This window comes from Mytilinidion resinicola (genome assembly GCF_010093595.1).
Source record: "Mytilinidion resinicola strain CBS 304.34 unplaced genomic scaffold BDZ99scaffold_2, whole genome shotgun sequence".
Classification (NCBI taxonomy): Eukaryota; Fungi; Ascomycota; class Dothideomycetes; order Mytilinidiales; family Mytilinidiaceae; genus Mytilinidion; species Mytilinidion resinicola.
Genome location: NW_022985438.1, coordinates 153,298 through 170,641, shown reverse-complemented (window position 1 = coordinate 170,641; position 17,344 = coordinate 153,298). Strand labels below are relative to the sequence as shown.

Genomic DNA, 17,344 nt, shown 5'->3' with positions numbered 1-17,344 from the left:
GGGCTGTGATGGCGTGCAGTCGAGAAATCCATGTTCCCCGATGCAAACCTTATGCGCAATAACTGCAGTGGTTGGGCATTCTCCAAGGCTGATTATCTACCAACGCACAGCTTGCGTACTTGCTGGTGGAGGCTGAGGGCTGCATGCATAATGGCGCAGCTGAGGCCTTCTGGGCGCGTTCATAAATCCAAAGTTGTAGCCGACTCATGCAAATTTGGAGTACCAACTCAACAAAGCCCCAAGCTCATTGAATTACTCGCAAACTGAGCAACTAAATATGGAGTATGTCGGGAGCAGCGAAGAAGAGTCTGAGCATGAGGTTGAATTGACAGAACTTGAAGTTTCATCAACCTCTGCCATCGAGTCAACCTCCACCAACTCCACTGTCCGGAGACGAAGTCATCACCCACCAGATGGATTGGTGCATCTTTGTAAGTGTCGGAGCATCAGGTCTTCTTGCTATTTCTCACCTACTAATACGGCACTTGCAATGGCTTCAACAGACCCATCTCAAGAGAGCGCCCAACAAGACCACATCAAAGTCGATGCTCTTCGCAAGATTGCCCGTTGCTTTGCTTTGATCGGCATTTGGGCCTTGGGAACGATTAAAGCATCTCCCCTTATACCAGATAAGGTAGAATTCGATGAGTTCAAAGACCATCTCGGTCCACACTTAGCCTATTTAGCGATTCAGCTTTTCAATGTGGTGGACACTTTTGAAGCTCAGTTTGCAAAGAGCCCGGAATTCATTAGTGCCTTGAATTCTTTCTCTGCAGATCAACTGTTAGAGTTCGTGAGACAGACAAGAACCACCGGCTACTACTCGAAAATGCTGCGGTTTCGAATAACGAGATATCAATCGTCGAAGTCCCTTTCGGCTTCCGTTAAACAACTGCCAACCGCCAGTAACCCTAGCTGGTATCAGAATTATTCTGATTATCTAGATAGGGTCACTACGGGTGTTGGGACTGCCCGAAGCAGGCTTCGCGCAGTTGTGAAGCAATGCCGAGCGCTACGGGACTGCATCGCATCAGCACACGATGGCGGATTGCTGAACGCCTCAGACATGCTGATCTTGAAAGGAAAAGTGGAGGCGCTCGATGAGAACTTCGCGGACGCGTGTGCAGAACTCGACGAACCCGCCGTACATCTCATAGTAAACCCAACCGCTCTACGATGGTGGTAAGCCACTCACTCCACCAACCCTTTGAGAAAATGCACTCATAGCTTTGCTAGGGAGCAAGAAGAAAAGACGGTCATGGACGAACCACCACCAGCCACCACCTTCGCGGCGCAAAACACACCCAAATCTCCCAACCTCGCACCCACGCTCCTCTTCTTCGTGCCAGCAATCTGTCTCCTCTCCTGCATCCCAACCGCAATGGCTTGGATGCACACCACCCCCGGGCCCTCACCCCGCCCAACCGCCGACGCAAACTTCTACCAACTGCTCTCCAACTCCGCGATGCAGCTCATCAGCTTACTCACGCTTGTCTGGCCCCTGATGTTCCACGATGAACTCGCGAGGATGAGCTGGGTGTGGACGTGGGTGCTTGCGGGGACGAGCGCTTGCCTTACCATAGCGGCTGTGCTTACATATGTTTGGCTGTCGATGCAATGGAGCGGGCTTCTTTCTTTTGCGGGGGGTGTGGCACAGGCGCTGGTTGTGTTGCAGATGGTGCGGTGGATTTGAAATGTGTTTTTCTTAATCTAGATTTATGATGAGTTCCTCGCACCTCTAACTCCTCATCTCACGTCTCAGGTATTGGACAACGCTACGATATCCAGGACATCCCATCGGCACTCGTGTGAATCGATCCTATCTTCTTTGTATTACTTTGACTGCGCAACGTACACTCGCTCCCATCACAGCGCCACTATTTACCGTAGCGAAACTGCCACCTACGCTTCGTTTCGACAAAGGCCCGCCTCGTCACCTTCCCCTCGCCCCTGATTTCCTGACGGTTATACTGGCAACCCAACTGTGATTGCAACTGCAAATCTGAGCCGACATCAACACCAACACACCCACCGATCCAAGCCAGCACCACCACCCGCCATGCCCATTTGTGCCCTCATGTACCGAAAACGACAGGGTATGTGTTCATATACTCTTCACCAAAGAAATTGGGAAACGCCCCCCCGCCACCCTCAGCTTTTACGCCCTGCTGGAACGAAGAACATGGGGCGAAGTAAATCGCCGTGAATACGAGACGGTCCAAAACATGTTACCTGAAAAAGAAAGCAGGGGGCGAGCGTTGAGCGAGGTCGCCCCGAATCAAGCGAGCCGGGTATAAAAAAAGATCGTACAAAGGGGAAACAAACGTAATCAGGTATCGAACATAATTGTAGCCAGCACCTCCCAAAGCTGCCTCAAAGGTCCCAGAGGGGTGTTCAGACCGTGCTCTTCTCTCGCCCAAAATCCACAACCCGCGTCTGTTCCAACCCTCCCTCTTTCTCCAATTCGCCCTCGTCTCGCCGCCGCTTGCCCATCCGGTCTAGCCACGTCTCGGCACTGACCACCGTCCCGTCCACGACAGTGCTCACCTGCGCCATCATATCCAGCCCCTCTCGCGCAAAATTCAGCATGCGGTGCGCCGTCCGCACCTCGCCAGTCTGCTGCTCCCCCGAGCTGGCCGTCCGCCGTTCCGCCGCCTGCCACCGTTGCGGCAGGCTGAGCACTTGGCGAGAGACGACAGCGCGAGCGTTCTCGGGCAAGGCGCCGCCTGTGAAGCGGTTGACGGACGATACGACGGTTTGGATGGTCTGCCAGATATCCGCGCTGAGCGCCTTCATGCGATTCGCGATTGCGCGCACCTGGTCTTCGCGTTCGGGGGACATGTTCTGGGTCGTTGAAGACATTGCCGCTTGATATTCCACGTCGCCTTGGCCGTCGGACTGCTCTCGTGAGCGCATAGCTCGCTCGTACTCTTCGAGAACCAGCTTCAGAGCGTGCATGACCTGGTCGACGTGGGTCGTCGCAGTGCGCAGGAGTCCCAAGCAGAACTTCAGAGACCTGAGCGAGGAATCCGAGAGGGCGGCGCCTAGACCAGAGGTTGTGATCATAAGCTGAGTGGGCCAATTGACACGGCGATCCTGGCTTTGGTCCTGGTCTTGTGGGTGCTTCTCGACGTCCAGCTCTCCGAGGGCGACTTCTTCGTACTGCGGGGAACGGTGGTCGTCGTATGCTGGGAGAGTCTCTGCGTGAGAGCTTTGCGACGCGCCGCGTGTACGTGGGGTCTGGAAGCCGCCGACGATTTCCATGGGATCACCACTCATGACGCGCCGTCTCTTGTGGCCAGGGGCTTCTGCAGAGTTACCGTCTTCAAGATCGCTGGGGCGACGTTGATCTGAGAGGTAGCGACGTATGTTCTTCTCGACGCCGGTACGCCGTCCCACAGAGCTGACGGTGTTGGTGAGGGGAGAGCCAATGTTCCTTTCAATGAAGTCGGCGCTATTTTGGACAAAGCGTGGCGTATATGATTTTGTGGTGGTGTAGACAGTGTGTGCCCCGTTGATAGTACCCCCTACCCAGGGGTGGCTCGAGGTGATGAGCTTCAGAAGAGGCTCTGGGTCTTGGTCCTGGCCCAGAGGGAGTGCAATGCTGCGATTGGTAGGCGAACGAACAAAGTCTTTAGAGTATATGTCAGCATATATAAGACAGTGTAAGGTGTGAAGCTGAGAGACGAAGCGCGCCCCGAAGACGTCTAGCAAGCAAGAGCGAGGTAAGATAGGCGGGGTATAAATGCCACAAGTGAAGATAGTCCGTCCCAACAGAGACGGCCCTGCAAGCAAGAGATTGAAGACGTGACTGACCTGGATTGCCCAACCCTGACAATGCCTCAGCGGCTAAGCGAACATCGGGATCATCCATGGAGATAATGCTGGCCGACTTGTAGCTGTGCTGATCCTCGACGCTGGCCATGCTCTGCACGTCGTCCATGGGACTGCCTATGCTCTCCTCTGCTGCAGCCCGCGGGACCGTCGTAGGGACCTGGGGAAAGTTTGTATGGGACAAAGGGAGTGTATAGTGCCATTGTTGCGGGTCGTTGGAGGCATTCTTGCTCACGTCAACGACGACATGGCTGCTGTTCGTGGTGTAGTTTCGAGCGACTTTGGTGGGCGGGAGATGCAGCGCCTTAATTCCGGGCAGATGTTGTCTTGTGCTGGACTGCGGACTGGAAGGTAGGTCGTGCTGCGGCACCGATGGCAGCTGGAGCTGGTCTGGCTCGTGGGCGTAGGCAGGAGGGTGCTCTTGTTGTACGTTCATGGTGGAGAGAAGGCTCAGCGCCGCGGCGTGAGGGGGGTGACGGCGGGGGAGAGCTGGGACGCCAGGTGATGCGACGAGGCAGTGCGGAGGGCAGCTGGCGACAGTGCGAAAGCGGCGCGCTCGTATGCGCCCCTGGAGAGTGTCGTCGGCGCGTGAGAGGGGATTTGGAGTCGTAGAGGGTGCCGCGAGGGGACGAGTGCTGGCTGCGTGGGTTGCATTGGCCCCAGAGCACCGCTCGTGACATGTGATGCCGCCCGTGCTGTTCGGCGGGCACGTCTTTGTGTCGTCTCGGGCCGCTCCACAACTCATCTACGACTCTGCACAGCGACGCAATATTGTCCGACTGTCTGAAATATGTCTTGCTATTTCCTCGTGGTCCTATTGTCGCGCATGTGGCGAGCGGACCGACTTTCAGATGCTACCTGCAACGCTGGAGGAGCCACCCTGCGACTGCACGACAAGCCACTCACTATCACGGCGCTATGCGCGATTGCTGGAATTCTACCTGTCCGTTCGGGGAACTCGTGGAAAGCACATGCTTGCGTCGAATTGAAGCCCGTCATTGGCCCGTTCGATTCTTCCGCCTCTCCGCGGCAACCATCTCCAGCCTCACCTTCGGTCCCGGCTCCCAAAATGTGCCAGTTCTCATTCATAGCTGCTATCCATACTCCTCGTTCGAAACATTAAAAGACGTAGTTAGCATGCAGATTTCATTCTTCTTCTTCATTTACCTCGACACGTGCTGTAATAGATGCCAACCTTCACAAGGAAATGCGTCATCGCCATCGTCTCATCGTCCCAACGACCATACTGTGGGGAGCCCTCGTCCACGGTACCCACCGCTTTCGTCTCAGCGCTATCTATTTTTCCGTTGGTTTGCAGCAGCTTAAAGTCATTTGCCATTCGCATCACCTGCCTGACCCTCACCTCAAGGGCCCATGGCATGTGAAATGGCTCGTCAGAATCCTCAAACTGGTCCACGGCATCACGGCACGACAGCTTACCTCTTCTCCACACGACTCTATCTCAAACATACACCTGTTCCTGCTCCTAGACCCACTATCACACCGTCTTTCATCCAGCTTCCAATCTCGTGAACGGATACAGCGGAAGCATGTGTTATTCCATCTAGCTTGGGTGTCATGAAGTATCACGATCTAGGTCGAAGCTGAGTCGCGCTTGAACATCGCTCAGGGCACACCTAACCAATACCTCATGCATGCTGGCTCCGCAATCCTGCTCTCACAGAATTGTTCTGTGGAGATCGTCACATCTGACGTAAAATCCCCGCATGTGAGGCGAGCCTTTCACGAGCCGAACACTATCTTCCACAAGCTAGACCAGACGCTGTGTCAAATGAGTAGCATGGCAAAGAATCCTTTCTTTGTACGTGGGAGTAACCTTTCTGGACATCGAAGCTGAACAGAAAGTGTCTACTTGTTGCCTTGATGCTCATGATCACCCCATAGCTGGACTGTAGAAAACCGCCTTCCAAAGGGTGCAAGTGCTGCGCCTCCCACTTTGTATCCCAGCTCATGAAGCATCCAACAGCTTTCCACTACCTTCCAACTTCTGGCACCATTATCAAGCTGATATCACACTGTCTATACATACCCAAAGAGCCCCTGCGCCCGCCGACTCCCCTCGCTCACCCAAAAACCTCCTCCGCTCACTGAAAGCCACTACCGTCCGCGATGACCTCTGACGCGATGCTCTTTGCACTGATATCAGGGTCCACGCATTGAGGCCTTCAGCGCCCGCTCTATTCAAGGTCCAATGCCTACCACCGGGATGCCCCTTTAAACTCCCCCCCACCTCAAGCACGTCTTCCCACCTCACCCAACTCAGCAATCACATGCACTTCCCATCACATGCTTATCACGAGCTCGGACTGCGTCTCTCCGCATAAATCAAGGCATTCAATCCGCATTCCCCAGCGCCTCGTTTCCAAAAGCAGGGAGCCGCGATCGGATCCACGGCCCGTCTCTCGCCTGCATGTAGGGTCCCAACGCTTTGGATATTACGGACGTGAGACCTACTGATAAAAGTTTTGAGAAGAAGACAGCAGAGGACATTTGCTGGCTTCAACTACTTTACACCTCATTAAATCACGTTCCCGTGATTACTCGTGCCTTTCCAACCACCCTGTGCAGGGGGGTTGGAAAGCCCCGAGTATGCCGGGGACACGCAGAACCACGTCAACTGCACTTTGCTTCAAAGGATGCCAATTTCCTAGCCCTCTACCTGGCTAGGCCTTGGAAACTGCTTCTTGTGCCGGTGGAAAAGAACGTATCTATTCGTCTATCTATGTAAGTCCCCGTGACGTACTGGCATTGCAAACCTTTCAGGTATATGCGCGGTCTGTTCACAAAGATTTAAAACATAAAAATCATTTCACACGAGTGCGGTTCGATTTCCCTGACATGGCAGTGATGCCCAACCACACACCCATTGGTCCACCGGATAGATTAGCGAGACGTCTCCCGAGCGTGAAGTGATTGCTAATACTGAGGTCGTTAGCGGATAGCTATACAGCCGCGGATTTCTTACGTGAGGGGGGTGGGGCTCGGCTTCTCAATGGCGGAACTCGGTGAACCGTCGCAGAATATTGCCGAAGCATTATCGCGGACGAGAATGAGGCTGGTATTGCTTTTGCTTGTGTATTAAAGGAGCAGGCCCCTGTTTCACAAACATATCGGGACATACCCACGGTCCAATAGCATAGACACTACTACGGCCGAGTACGAAGTATGACTCGGCCATTGAGTGCCCAGGCGAGGATGAGTGGATTATCGCCAAGGTCTTGAGCTCCATGATTCGGTAAACGAGCAATCCTTAAAATACGGCGGCAGCACGCAGGTGGCGGAGCGTGGCGGACAGAGGTATCTTGTCCCCAGGTTGGTTGTTTGGTGGTGGGGCATCAATGTCAGCCCTACACCAGGTCCTCGGATTCGGATTCCTTTGAAAGCTCCCGACCACGCGCGATGTGCGGCCGCCCCCACGGACGAAGAGCTACGGACAAACATTCGACCGCTGCGTAATGCTCGTTCTGCCTCTTGCGGCAAGCAACGTGGTGGTGCAGGTGGTTTGGATGCTTGGGCGTCAGCGGAAAAGCGGGTTTCGCAGCTAAACGCGATCTACCCGAAGCCTCGCCGCTTGAGTCATGGGAAGATTTCACCCGGTGGTTGGCTGCGGGATGCGGAGGATGCGCGGGCGGTGAGCAATGATGCTTGCGGGTGGGGAAAGCGCAGAGGAATGGCTGACTGGATTACCAACTGCAGAATCCCCATCTCGAGTCGTCCATCCGGAATCGGCATCGGTTGCGCCCGAGCAAACGGGAGGCGGTTTCGGCGAGGGGGCTCGTTATGCCCTGCGTGCACCGCTGGGGAGAGATCGCAGAGCGATCCTTCGTGGCGGTGAAGATCTGGAGCTGAGTTCGACTCATCAAGACTCAACGCTGCTCCCTCAAAGTCTCCGCCAAGTGTGCGCCCTTCTCGCGGCAAGACGATGAAATAAGGGCGCCCGATCCGTGACTCAAAGGAAAGGGATTCACCCGGCTCGTCTGCTAGACCCACGGCCTTACTGCGTTATCATTGAGCAAACAAACTCCGCTGCTAACGCCGCGACGGCTGCACGGCTAGTGACCCTTCCTTTTCTCAAAGACCCATACGTGCCGCTGTTTAGCGTCAGCTCCCGACATCGTCCTCGCTTGGTCTACCTTTCTTCTCTCTCTTTATCCATTCTTCGTTTTTTCCCCATCCATATCGTCAATTGCACGCCGCGTGAGGTGCGACGCCAAAGCCCCCCGGAAGGCAACCCAAGGCTCTGTCACCCGCCTGCCCATTGGCTCCGAAGCGACCATGGACACGGATACACCCTTGAACCACTCGACGCAGCGCGAGGAAACATCGCAGACCTTGGGCCGCGTCTACGAGGCCATCCACCACGAGCACGCCGCCGACAGCCCCCGCGACGACTACGACGAGAAGCACTCCGCCAAGGAGCTGGAGCGCAGCTACAGCCATGTCGACCGCGGCGTCAACGTCGAGCGCGCCGAGGCCGAGTTCGCCGAGCTCAGCAAGGAGCTGTCGCGCGTGTCGCAGCACTCGCGCCGCATATCCAGGACCCACAGCAGGCAGAAGCACGAGACGGCTGCCGATATCGAGAAGGCTGCGAGTTCCGAGGACTCTGAGGCCGAGCAGTTCGATCTGGAGAGCACGCTGAGGGGGAACAAGAGCGAGGCCGATGAGGCGGGGATCAAGTCGAAACGGATTGGTGTTGTGTGGGATAATCTTACTGTCAGTGGGGTTGGAGGTGTGAAGAATTTTGTCAAGGTGAGAATTGCCCTAGACTATCAAGGAGACGAAGTTAATTGTGATGTAGACGTTCCCATGGGCTTTTGTGACCTTCTTCAATGTCGTTGAGACTTTCATGAGTGTCTTCAAGCTTGGAAAGAAGGGGAAGGAGTTCGATATTCTTAAAGATTTTAAGGGTGTGGCAAAGCCTGGAGAAATGGTTCTGGTGCTGGGCCGTCCTGGTGAGTCTGGCTCTCAGCTACGGAAGAGATGAACATGGCATGCTAATCCGTATTAGGCTCTGGATGCACCACGTTCCTCAAAGTCATTAGCAACCAAAGATTCGGATACACCAAGATTGACGGGGATGTGTTATACGGTCCTTTCGACAGCGAATTCTTCGCAAAGCGGTATCGAGGAGAGGCGGTATACTGCGAGGAGGACGAGAACCATCATCCTACTCTTACTGTTGGCCAAACTCTGGATTTCGCCCTCGAGTGCAAGGTCCCTGGAAAACGACCTGCAGGCCTCTCCCGGAAGGAGTTCAAGGAAAAGGTCATCGATCTGTTCCTGAAGATGTTTAATATCGAACACACGAAGGACACCATTGTCGGAAACCCTTTCGTTCGCGGAATCTCTGGTGGCGAGAGGAAACGAGTTTCCATCGCTGAGATGATGGTTACTGGCGCATCGGTACTCTCGTGGGACAATTCAACGAGGGGCTTGGACGCTTCCACTGCCGTGGATTATGCAAGATCTCTTCGAGTTCTCACCGACATCTACCAGACGACTACTTTTGTTTCCCTCTACCAGGCATCCGAGAACATCTACAAGGTCTTCGACAAGGTCATGGTAATTGACAGCGGTCGCCAGGTCTTCTTTGGCCCTGCTAACGAAGCTCGTGCGTATTTCGAGGGTCTTGGATTCCTCGAGAAGCCTCGTCAGACCACCCCTGATTATCTTACTGGTTGCACCGATCCATTCGAGCGTGAATACCAAGCAGGCCGAAGCGCGGAAGACGTCCCAAGCACACCAGATGCTCTTGTAGCCGCCTTCAACGCTTCTAAACTAGGGTCTAGCCTCGAGCAAGAAATGAAGGCTTACCACCAGACAATGGCGGAAGAGAAGCAGGTGTATGACGATTTCGAGACGGCCGTCAAGGAAAGCAAACGACACGCCCCACAGAAATCAGTCTACTCTATCCCCTTCTATCTACAGCTCTGGGCATTGTCGAAACGTCAATTCCTCCTGAAGTGGCAAGACAAGTTCTCTCTAGTCGTCTCCTGGATCACTGCTATCGTTGTTGCCATTATCCTCGGAACTGTCTGGCTCGATCTCCCCGTCACCAGCGCCGGTGCCTTCACCCGTGGCGGTGTTCTCTTCATCGCACTACTCTTCAATGCTTTCCAGGCCTTTTCCGAACTGGCTTCTACCATGGTTGGAAGACCTATCATCAACAAGCACCGCGCATACACATTCCATCGGCCATCAGCTCTATGGATTGCCCAGATCGGCGTCGACTTACTGTTTGCATCCGCCCAGATCATCGTATTCAGTATCATGGTTTACTTTATGTGTGGACTAGTCCGAGACGCTGGTGCCTTCTTCATTTTCACTTTGACAATCATCACCGCATATCTTGCTATGACGCTCTTCTTCCGAACCGTTGGATGTCTCTGTCCCGATTTCGATGTTGCCATGCGACTGGCTGCAACTATTATTACCCTCTTCGTCCTCACATCTGGTTATCTGATCCAGTGGCAGTCTGAGCAAGTCTGGTTGAGATGGATCTTTTACATCAATGCTCTAGGTCTCGGATTCAGCGCACTCATGATGAACGAGTTCAGGCATTTGGATCTCAAATGCGAAGGAACATCTCTTATTCCCTATGGTCCAACTTATGATGACATCAACCACCAAGTGTGTACCTTGACGGGAAGTAGGCCTGGTCAACCGCTCGTCTCAGGAACCAGCTATATTGAGCAGAGTTTCGCGTATTATCCGAAGGATCTCTGGCGCAATTGGGGAATTATCGTCGTTCTCATCGTGGGATTCCTCCTGGCCAACGCTTTCCTCGGTGAGTACATTCAGTGGGGCGCTGGAGGGAGGACTGTCACCTTCTTCGTCAAAGAAAACGACGAGCTCAAGAAACTTAACCAAACTCTCCGAGAAAAGAAGCAAAAGAGAAACCGCAAAGACGAGGGCGCTGCCGATGCTACGTCTGGGCTCAACATTACATCCGAAGCTGTTATCACTTGGGAGAACCTCTGCTACGATGTTCCGGTTCCTTCCGGTCAACTCCGCTTGCTCAAGGACATCTTTGGATACGTAAAACCCGGGCAGCTGACCGCGTTGATGGGAGCATCGGGTGCTGGTAAGACTACCCTATTGGATGTCCTCGCGGCTCGTAAAAACATCGGTGTTATCTCTGGAGATAAGCTCGTCGATGGTAAGACACCAGGTCTTGCTTTCCAGCGTGGTACGTCGTATGCAGAACAACTCGATGTCCACGAACCCGCGACAACTGTCCGAGAAGCTCTCCGATTTTCTGCTGATCTTCGTCAACCTTATGATACCCCTCAAGAGGAGAAGTATGCCTACGTCGAAGAGGTCATTTCTCTTCTTGAGATGGAAGATATGGCCGACGCGATCATTGGTGATCCCGAGTCTGGTCTTGCTGTTGAGCAGCGTAAGCGCGTGACGATTGGTGTCGAGCTTGCTGCAAAGCCCGAATTGCTTCTCTTCCTCGACGAGCCTACCAGTGGTCTTGACAGCCAGAGTGCCTTCAATATCGTCCGTTTCTTACGAAAACTCGCTGCTGCTGGACAAGCCATTCTGTGCACCATCCATCAGCCCAATTCTGCGCTTTTCGAGAATTTCGATCGCCTGCTCCTCCTCCAGCGTGGCGGACAGTGCGTGTACTTCGGTGACATTGGCAAGGACGCTCATGTTTTGCTCGACTACTTCCGCCGTCACGGCGCCGAATGTCCCTCGGATGCCAACCCAGCCGAATGGATGCTTGACGCGATAGGAGCTGGTCAGGCACCTCGCATTGGAAATCGTGATTGGGCAGATATTTGGCAAGACTCGGACGAGTTTAGTACCATCAAAGAGGACATCGTCAAGATCAAGAGAGACCGCATGGCAGCGGTGGGTGCAGTCGAAGAAGTGGTACAAGCTGAATACGCCACACCTCTCTGGCATCAAATCAAGATGGTCAACGCTCGTACCCATAAGTCTTTCTGGCGGACGCCAAACTACGGTTTCACCCGACTGTTCAACCATGTCATCATCGCTTTACTCACTGGTCTCATGTATCTTCAACTCGACGATTCTAGGTCGTCTCTCCAATACCGTGTCTTCATCATTTTCCAGGTTACCGTTCTTCCCGCTCTTATTTTGGCTCAAGTCGAGCCAAAATACGCCATTGCTAGGATGATCAGCTACCGCGAACAGGCGGCCAAGGCCTACAAAACTTTCCCCTTCGCTTTGTCCATGGTGCTTGCCGAGATGCCCTACAGCATTCTATGTGCTGTGGCCTTCTTCTTACCGATCTACTACATCCCCGGACTCAATCCTGCCTCAAGCCGCGCTGGATACCAGTTCTTTATCGTCCTCATTACCGAAATCTTCTCCGTCACTCTCGGCCAGATGGTAGCTGCTCTGACCCCGACGCCCTTCATTAGTTCCCTTGTCAATCCCTTTATCATCATCGTCTTTGCCCTCTTCTGTGGTGTCACGATTCCAAAACCGGCCATCCCTGGTTTCTGGCGTGCTTGGCTATACCAGCTCGACCCCTTCACTCGCCTCATTGGTGGTATGGTCGTCACCGAGCTTCATGACCGCCCGGTCAGGTGTACAACCGCGGAATTCAACAGCTTCTCTTCGCCGCCCGGACAAGACTGCGGATCGTACATGGCAGATTTCTTTACCGCCGAGGGTCCAGGTTACCTTCTTAACAATATGACGGAAGCTTGCCAGTACTGCGCCTACAAAGTTGGCGATGAATTCTACAAGCCGCTTGGATATGAGTTCGGCAATAGGTGGCGCGACCTTGGTATCTTTGCTGCGTTTATCGGCAGCAACTTGATCATCCTGTTTATCGCGGTATGTTTCTCCGTGTTATTCTCATTAAATCGAACTAAAACTGACATTTAATAGGCTCGTTATCTCAACTTCAACCGCCGTTGAGCGGTATAACACCACAGCGGTCCGTATTCTTCAAAGCATTTCTTAGTGGTGTCCATCAAGGCGACCTTGTGATCGGAGCACGGTAGACGGATCTTGCGGTGTTCTTTTAGAATACCCAAAGCGTTGGATCAACCAAAATTTTAGTGTACTTAATAGACTGCGAGCGGATTTCAAGGTTGGGAGCATGGACGCTTGGCAGTTGTGAGTTGGCAAAATAGTAGGTCATACGCGCCTCGCTGAGTAGCTGTTCCTTTACACTGCCAACCTTCACATTTACACTAGACAACCCGTATAATTTCCTCGAATCAGTTGACACAAATCTTACCACTTTTGGGTAGTAGATTACTTCTGACTTGGCCTTCTCTCTGTTATTTGGATGGTGAAGGGAAGGACAACGTGCAATCTACATCTAACTGTTTGCTCGTTTCGAAGTGTCGATTATATTAACGGCCTTATTCCTCCCTTTCCATACTCTTCCTCCTTTATACTCTCTGCTGCGGGCCAGCTCTTTGACTCACAGGTTACGGTCGATGTAAACTCATAACTTCTAGCTTTATTACCCCGACTACCAGTCATGGTACCACGCGGCATCGTCGTCCCCACACCTTCTGCTGTGCCTTCCACCCCTTCCGTTCCTCAGCAAAGCTCCGAAGGACTTGCTACGGTCAATACCAACCCCGACACTCTGAAGAGCCGCCACTGGGAGAACCACAGACCCTACGAGGCCTTCACACAACAGACCGTCCTGCAAGAGATGGAGAGCGCGATGTGGGGCATAAGACCGCCTGGGCATGGGGATGAAGCGACGCATCGGAAATCCCGGTATCCGCAGACGACCCAGCTGCAAGGCTTCGTCACTATATCAGTCCCTACCGCGACTATCGCACAACATAGAGGCATCGGCGGTGATGACTACGAACCACAGCAGCAGGTCACGAGAGTCAAACAAACAACGGTGTGGCATACGAAAACGGAAACGCAAACGAGATTCCTGGGGTGTGAGCATGCTCGGCATCCACACGCCTCGTGGCGCGATGGCTGTGGGGATTCGGCGGTGGAGTCGGCGATGAGCGTGCTGGACGGCTCGAAGATAGGGCAGACGAATGTCAATGTCCTAGTACATGACGCAGATGGTGAGGTGAACAGCGCCGATATCTGGAAAATCAATATAGATCGCCGTGGTATCCCAGCTACGCCTATTACACGTGGTAGTGAAGGTGAAGATTTGTGGGGCACGGCCCAAACGGTCACCACGTCAACACCTGCAACTCCAAGTCTCGCAACCCAAGACTTCAACGCTGGACTTATCGCGAACTCGAAGCATGAACAAGACACGACCAAAGTCCAGACGCGCTCTCCACTAAGCGCCGCAGCAGTCGTTCCCGGCATCCCGAAACACCTCACCACCCTCAGCAGCTCTCTCCCTCCACCCTCCCTAACCCACCAAGGGGCGAGCAAGATGTACACCGGCCGCGTATCCCAAGAAATAGACCCGCTCCTCCTTGAGCTTCTAAACCCCATCGCCTCGCCTACGCCGACGATCACACAACCCCCAACGCTATCTCCGTCACTAAATCGTTGGAACCGCGTCCCGAGCTTCGAGGCCGAGTGGGCGGATAACGCGACCGCGCCGTGGGAATTTGGCTTCGATCTCCCGGGCGTCCCGGCGCCACTTGTATGGTTGCTGTTTCTGGGCCTGGTGTTGGGGCTGCTAGGGAGTGCAGTGGTGTATCTTGTAAACTTCCCGCCAGCGTTTCTATCGCGCACTCCAAGCCGGAAGGGCGACGATGAGCATGGACGCGGCCGGTATCAGGGCTTCGAGAACGGGAGCCTGATGACCGAGCCACCACCAAGCGCGGTATCCACGGTGCGGGAGTTCGAGTGCGGCGCGGCAGTGCAGCGGCGGACGCGAGCTGCGCGAGATGTCGAGAGTGGGACAGATGGCGCTTCGCCTTCCGACCACTCTCACTCAAAGTTTCGGGGGGAGTCGCCGACGGGTCGCACGCCTCTCCTCCGCTCTGGCTCTTCTTCACCGCGTTCAGCGTATACCTCATCGCCGAGTCCGCCCCGCTCGCCTCCCCGAAACCGGCCACAGAAGAACTATCAAGAGAAGAGGAAACAAGAAATCCTCCTCTCTCCTCTCGGTACGCACTTCCCAGCCGCGGAGACCGCCGCGATCCCCCTCGTCCCCCTTTCTCTCCCACCGAGGGACCGAACAGCTCAAAAGATGCGCGCAGAACGCCGGCCTCAACCACTGAACCTGAACCTCCACCCACACACCGAGCCAGGAGGCCAGCAGGCTATCCCCCGTCTCCGCACAAGCGACGAATGGATCGCCGCCCGCGCCGCCTTCGCCTCTTCCCCCGACATGCCCCACCCCCAACTCCATCCCCTTCACACCCCCATCTCCAACGAGAGCGACATCGAAGCGCAGACGCCCAGCGCCCAGCGCACGCCGCTGATGAAGAAGAATCGATCGGGCTTCGGGCTCGCGGCGTATCTGCCCAGCGCGATGTCGCTGCCGGCGTCGCCGGCGGTGCGGTGGAGCAACGGGGGCGCCGGCGCGTGGCTGGAGAGCATTGATGGAGCGGTGGGGAGGGTGGTGGAGCGGGTGGCACGGTTTACGGCGGATGAGGGCGGCGAGGGGGGGTTGGTGTTGCCCGTGACGAGGGGGTGAGGGGGTTTGGGGGTGGGGTTGGGTAGAGTAAAGTAGATATGGAAGGCAATACTTACTCTTGAGATGGTTTTGGAGCGGTTTTTGAGGAGTGGGACGTGTGCCTCGCTGTGGCTGCAGCGTGTCGATTGAAAGAGTGATATGCGCGGTTAGATTCGTGAGTCTTTGTAATTGTATGGAAGGAAGAGGAGCCTCGCGGTCACTGCGATGTGTGCTACGTTGTGACTGCACGGCGTATATCAAAAGGGGGTTCATGCGGTTGAATTCGTGAGTATTTGCACTTGAAGGGGTCAGAGAGGTAGCTTAAGCTGACCATGCTCGCGCAAGCAGCGTGTACGCCGTGTATAGACTATGGAATCCACGCGGTCGACGGAGAAGGGCCTGGAAGTTGGGTCAGAGGTGTGCCACGCCGCGTTCGAGAAATCGTTCGCACAGTTCGGCTGGTGAGATTTTGCGAGATAAAGAAAGAAGGGAGTAGGAAAAGCAACTTCAGTGAAGCTCACCCCGCGAGCGCCTCAAATGCTCCGCAGTGCTATCAAATCTTAGTATAGACCATAGATCCTCTCCAACCATCTCCACCACCTCCACCCGTTCCCGCTGCTCATCATCAAACTTTCTTAAACCCCCTCTCGCCGAGACCATGTGCACGCCACTGCGGCGACAAATGTCTCCGCGCTAACCTCTTTTTTCAAAGCTGAGGGCGTTGGCGTCCCATCACCGCGATGCATCAAAGTGCTCCGCTGCGTCCACCATTTCATCAAATCAGAAAATGTTTAAGGCCGCAGAGTGCGTTGTATCCACTGGTGTCAGGGTGCAATGGGAGAAAAATCAAAATGGGTCACTCAGCATCTTACTAACAACGGATTTGCCCGGTGAAATCGAATGGACGCATCCAACATGCACTCAGCAGGATTCGAAGACAATGACTTTCCAAGTTGGCCCGGTTGATCACGGACTGATCGAGTTAAATACGTTCAATAAGCGGGTCCAAGAGCTCCGCGACAAGATTGACAATAAATGGCCAACGACGTTGAAAATACTCGAAACCAACTCCCTTCTATGGTCGACCAACCCAGGTGCATTCCTTGGAACCACCAAATGGGAGTTCACCGAGCAGTGGTCTTGGAGTTTTTTGCGCGACTCGCGCAATGGACTCAAGCTATACAATGCTCCTTTTCACGAAGTCAACTTAGCGAGTAGCCTGAAGAATTTCATCAACAAATCAAAGGAGATCGATTCCAATTTTCTCGAGATCAACTGCCGGAGAGGATTTATGGCAGCTGTGCATCCTGGCTATAGGAAGGAAAACGATCCGTCGCTCTCGCTCTTCAGGAGCTTGAACAGATCTATCGAACAAGGAGGCGTCCTTCTTTCGCTTCTCCTAGAATATCACACGGGGATTCTGTTGACGATGGCTTCGTTTCTATCAGGGGCTGAGCGCGCTTATTATCCTATATAATTTCTTCGTTAACTTATCTTCAGCCTCAAATTCTTATCCACGTTGGATAATTCGACTCGCCCGCTTTGGCTAAATGAAAAAGTTCAGAAATCAAAGGAGTATGAGGCTTTAGCTTCGCGGTTACTCGTATATATGCGGACTGGTATGTTAAACTATAAATCTCCAACACATTAGCTCACGTTCCCCAGCGATTCCGGAGCAGCAGCGACTACCTCTTCTCGAGGGACCCCTTAAGCAGGGCCGTCGGCCAAATATTGCAGATTCAATCCTATCGCCACTAGTACCACAGCAACAACTCGCCCCAACCCCTTCCTCGTCCGAAGAGCACACACCAGAACAACCATGGCCCCACGCAGACGCCTCCACGAGAATTTTCGAAAGGGATTCAGGTGCAAATCGCCCATCTGAACAACACGTCCTGTCGTCGGACACTCAGCCCATCGGTCCTCTTCCAA

At 54.1% G+C, this 17,344-nt stretch overlaps 4 protein-coding genes across 4 annotated transcripts; 3 read left to right on the top strand and 1 right to left on the bottom strand.

Moving 5' to 3' along the window:
• Positions 1–277: 277 nt before the first annotated feature.
• BDZ99DRAFT_565590 (uncharacterized protein) lies at positions 278–1,794 on the top strand (the record flags this gene model as incomplete). The annotated part of the gene is made up of 3 exons (XM_033727492.1): positions 278–431; positions 504–1,182; positions 1,237–1,794. 3 exons carry the CDS (start codon positions 278–280, stop codon positions 1,691–1,693), a joined length of 1,290 nt encoding a protein of 429 aa, XP_033582596.1. The 3' UTR covers positions 1,694–1,794.
• Positions 1,795–2,394: 600 nt separating this feature from the next.
• BDZ99DRAFT_377353 (Opi1-domain-containing protein) lies at positions 2,395–4,270 on the bottom strand (the record flags this gene model as incomplete). Its single annotated transcript, XM_033715061.1, has 2 exons — positions 2,395–3,632; positions 3,817–4,270. 2 exons carry the CDS (start codon positions 4,268–4,270, stop codon positions 2,395–2,397), a joined length of 1,692 nt encoding a protein of 563 aa, XP_033582595.1.
• A 3,763-nt stretch (positions 4,271–8,033) lies between these two features.
• On the top strand, positions 8,034–13,180 carry BDZ99DRAFT_432306 (ABC transporter CDR4). Its single transcript, XM_033717326.1, has 4 exons — positions 8,034–8,604; positions 8,654–8,807; positions 8,864–12,672; positions 12,727–13,180. The coding sequence occupies exons 1-4, from the start codon at positions 8,131–8,133 to the stop codon at positions 12,754–12,756; spliced, it is 4,467 nt and encodes a 1,488-aa protein (XP_033582594.1). The 5' UTR covers positions 8,034–8,130; the 3' UTR covers positions 12,757–13,180.
• Positions 13,181–13,330: 150 nt separating this feature from the next.
• Positions 13,331–15,433, top strand: BDZ99DRAFT_493632 (uncharacterized protein; the record flags this gene model as incomplete). The annotated part of the gene is made up of 1 exon (XM_033723251.1): positions 13,331–15,433. The coding sequence occupies one exon, from the start codon at positions 13,331–13,333 to the stop codon at positions 15,431–15,433; it is 2,103 nt and encodes a 700-aa protein (XP_033582593.1).
• Between the last annotated feature and the right edge of the window lie 1,911 nt (positions 15,434–17,344).

Excerpts from the sequence above, each read along its gene's own strand:
- BDZ99DRAFT_432306 (XM_033717326.1), top strand. The coding sequence starts at position 8,131 with ATGGACACGGATACACCCTTGAACCACTCGACGCAGCGCGAGGAAACA. Across the intron at positions 8,605-8,653 it reads GTGTGAAGAATTTTGTCAAG|ACGTTCCCATGGGCTTTTGT; the intron begins GTGAGAATTGCC and ends ATTGTGATGTAG. Across the intron at positions 12,673-12,726 it reads TGATCATCCTGTTTATCGCG|GCTCGTTATCTCAACTTCAA; the intron begins GTATGTTTCTCC and ends GACATTTAATAG.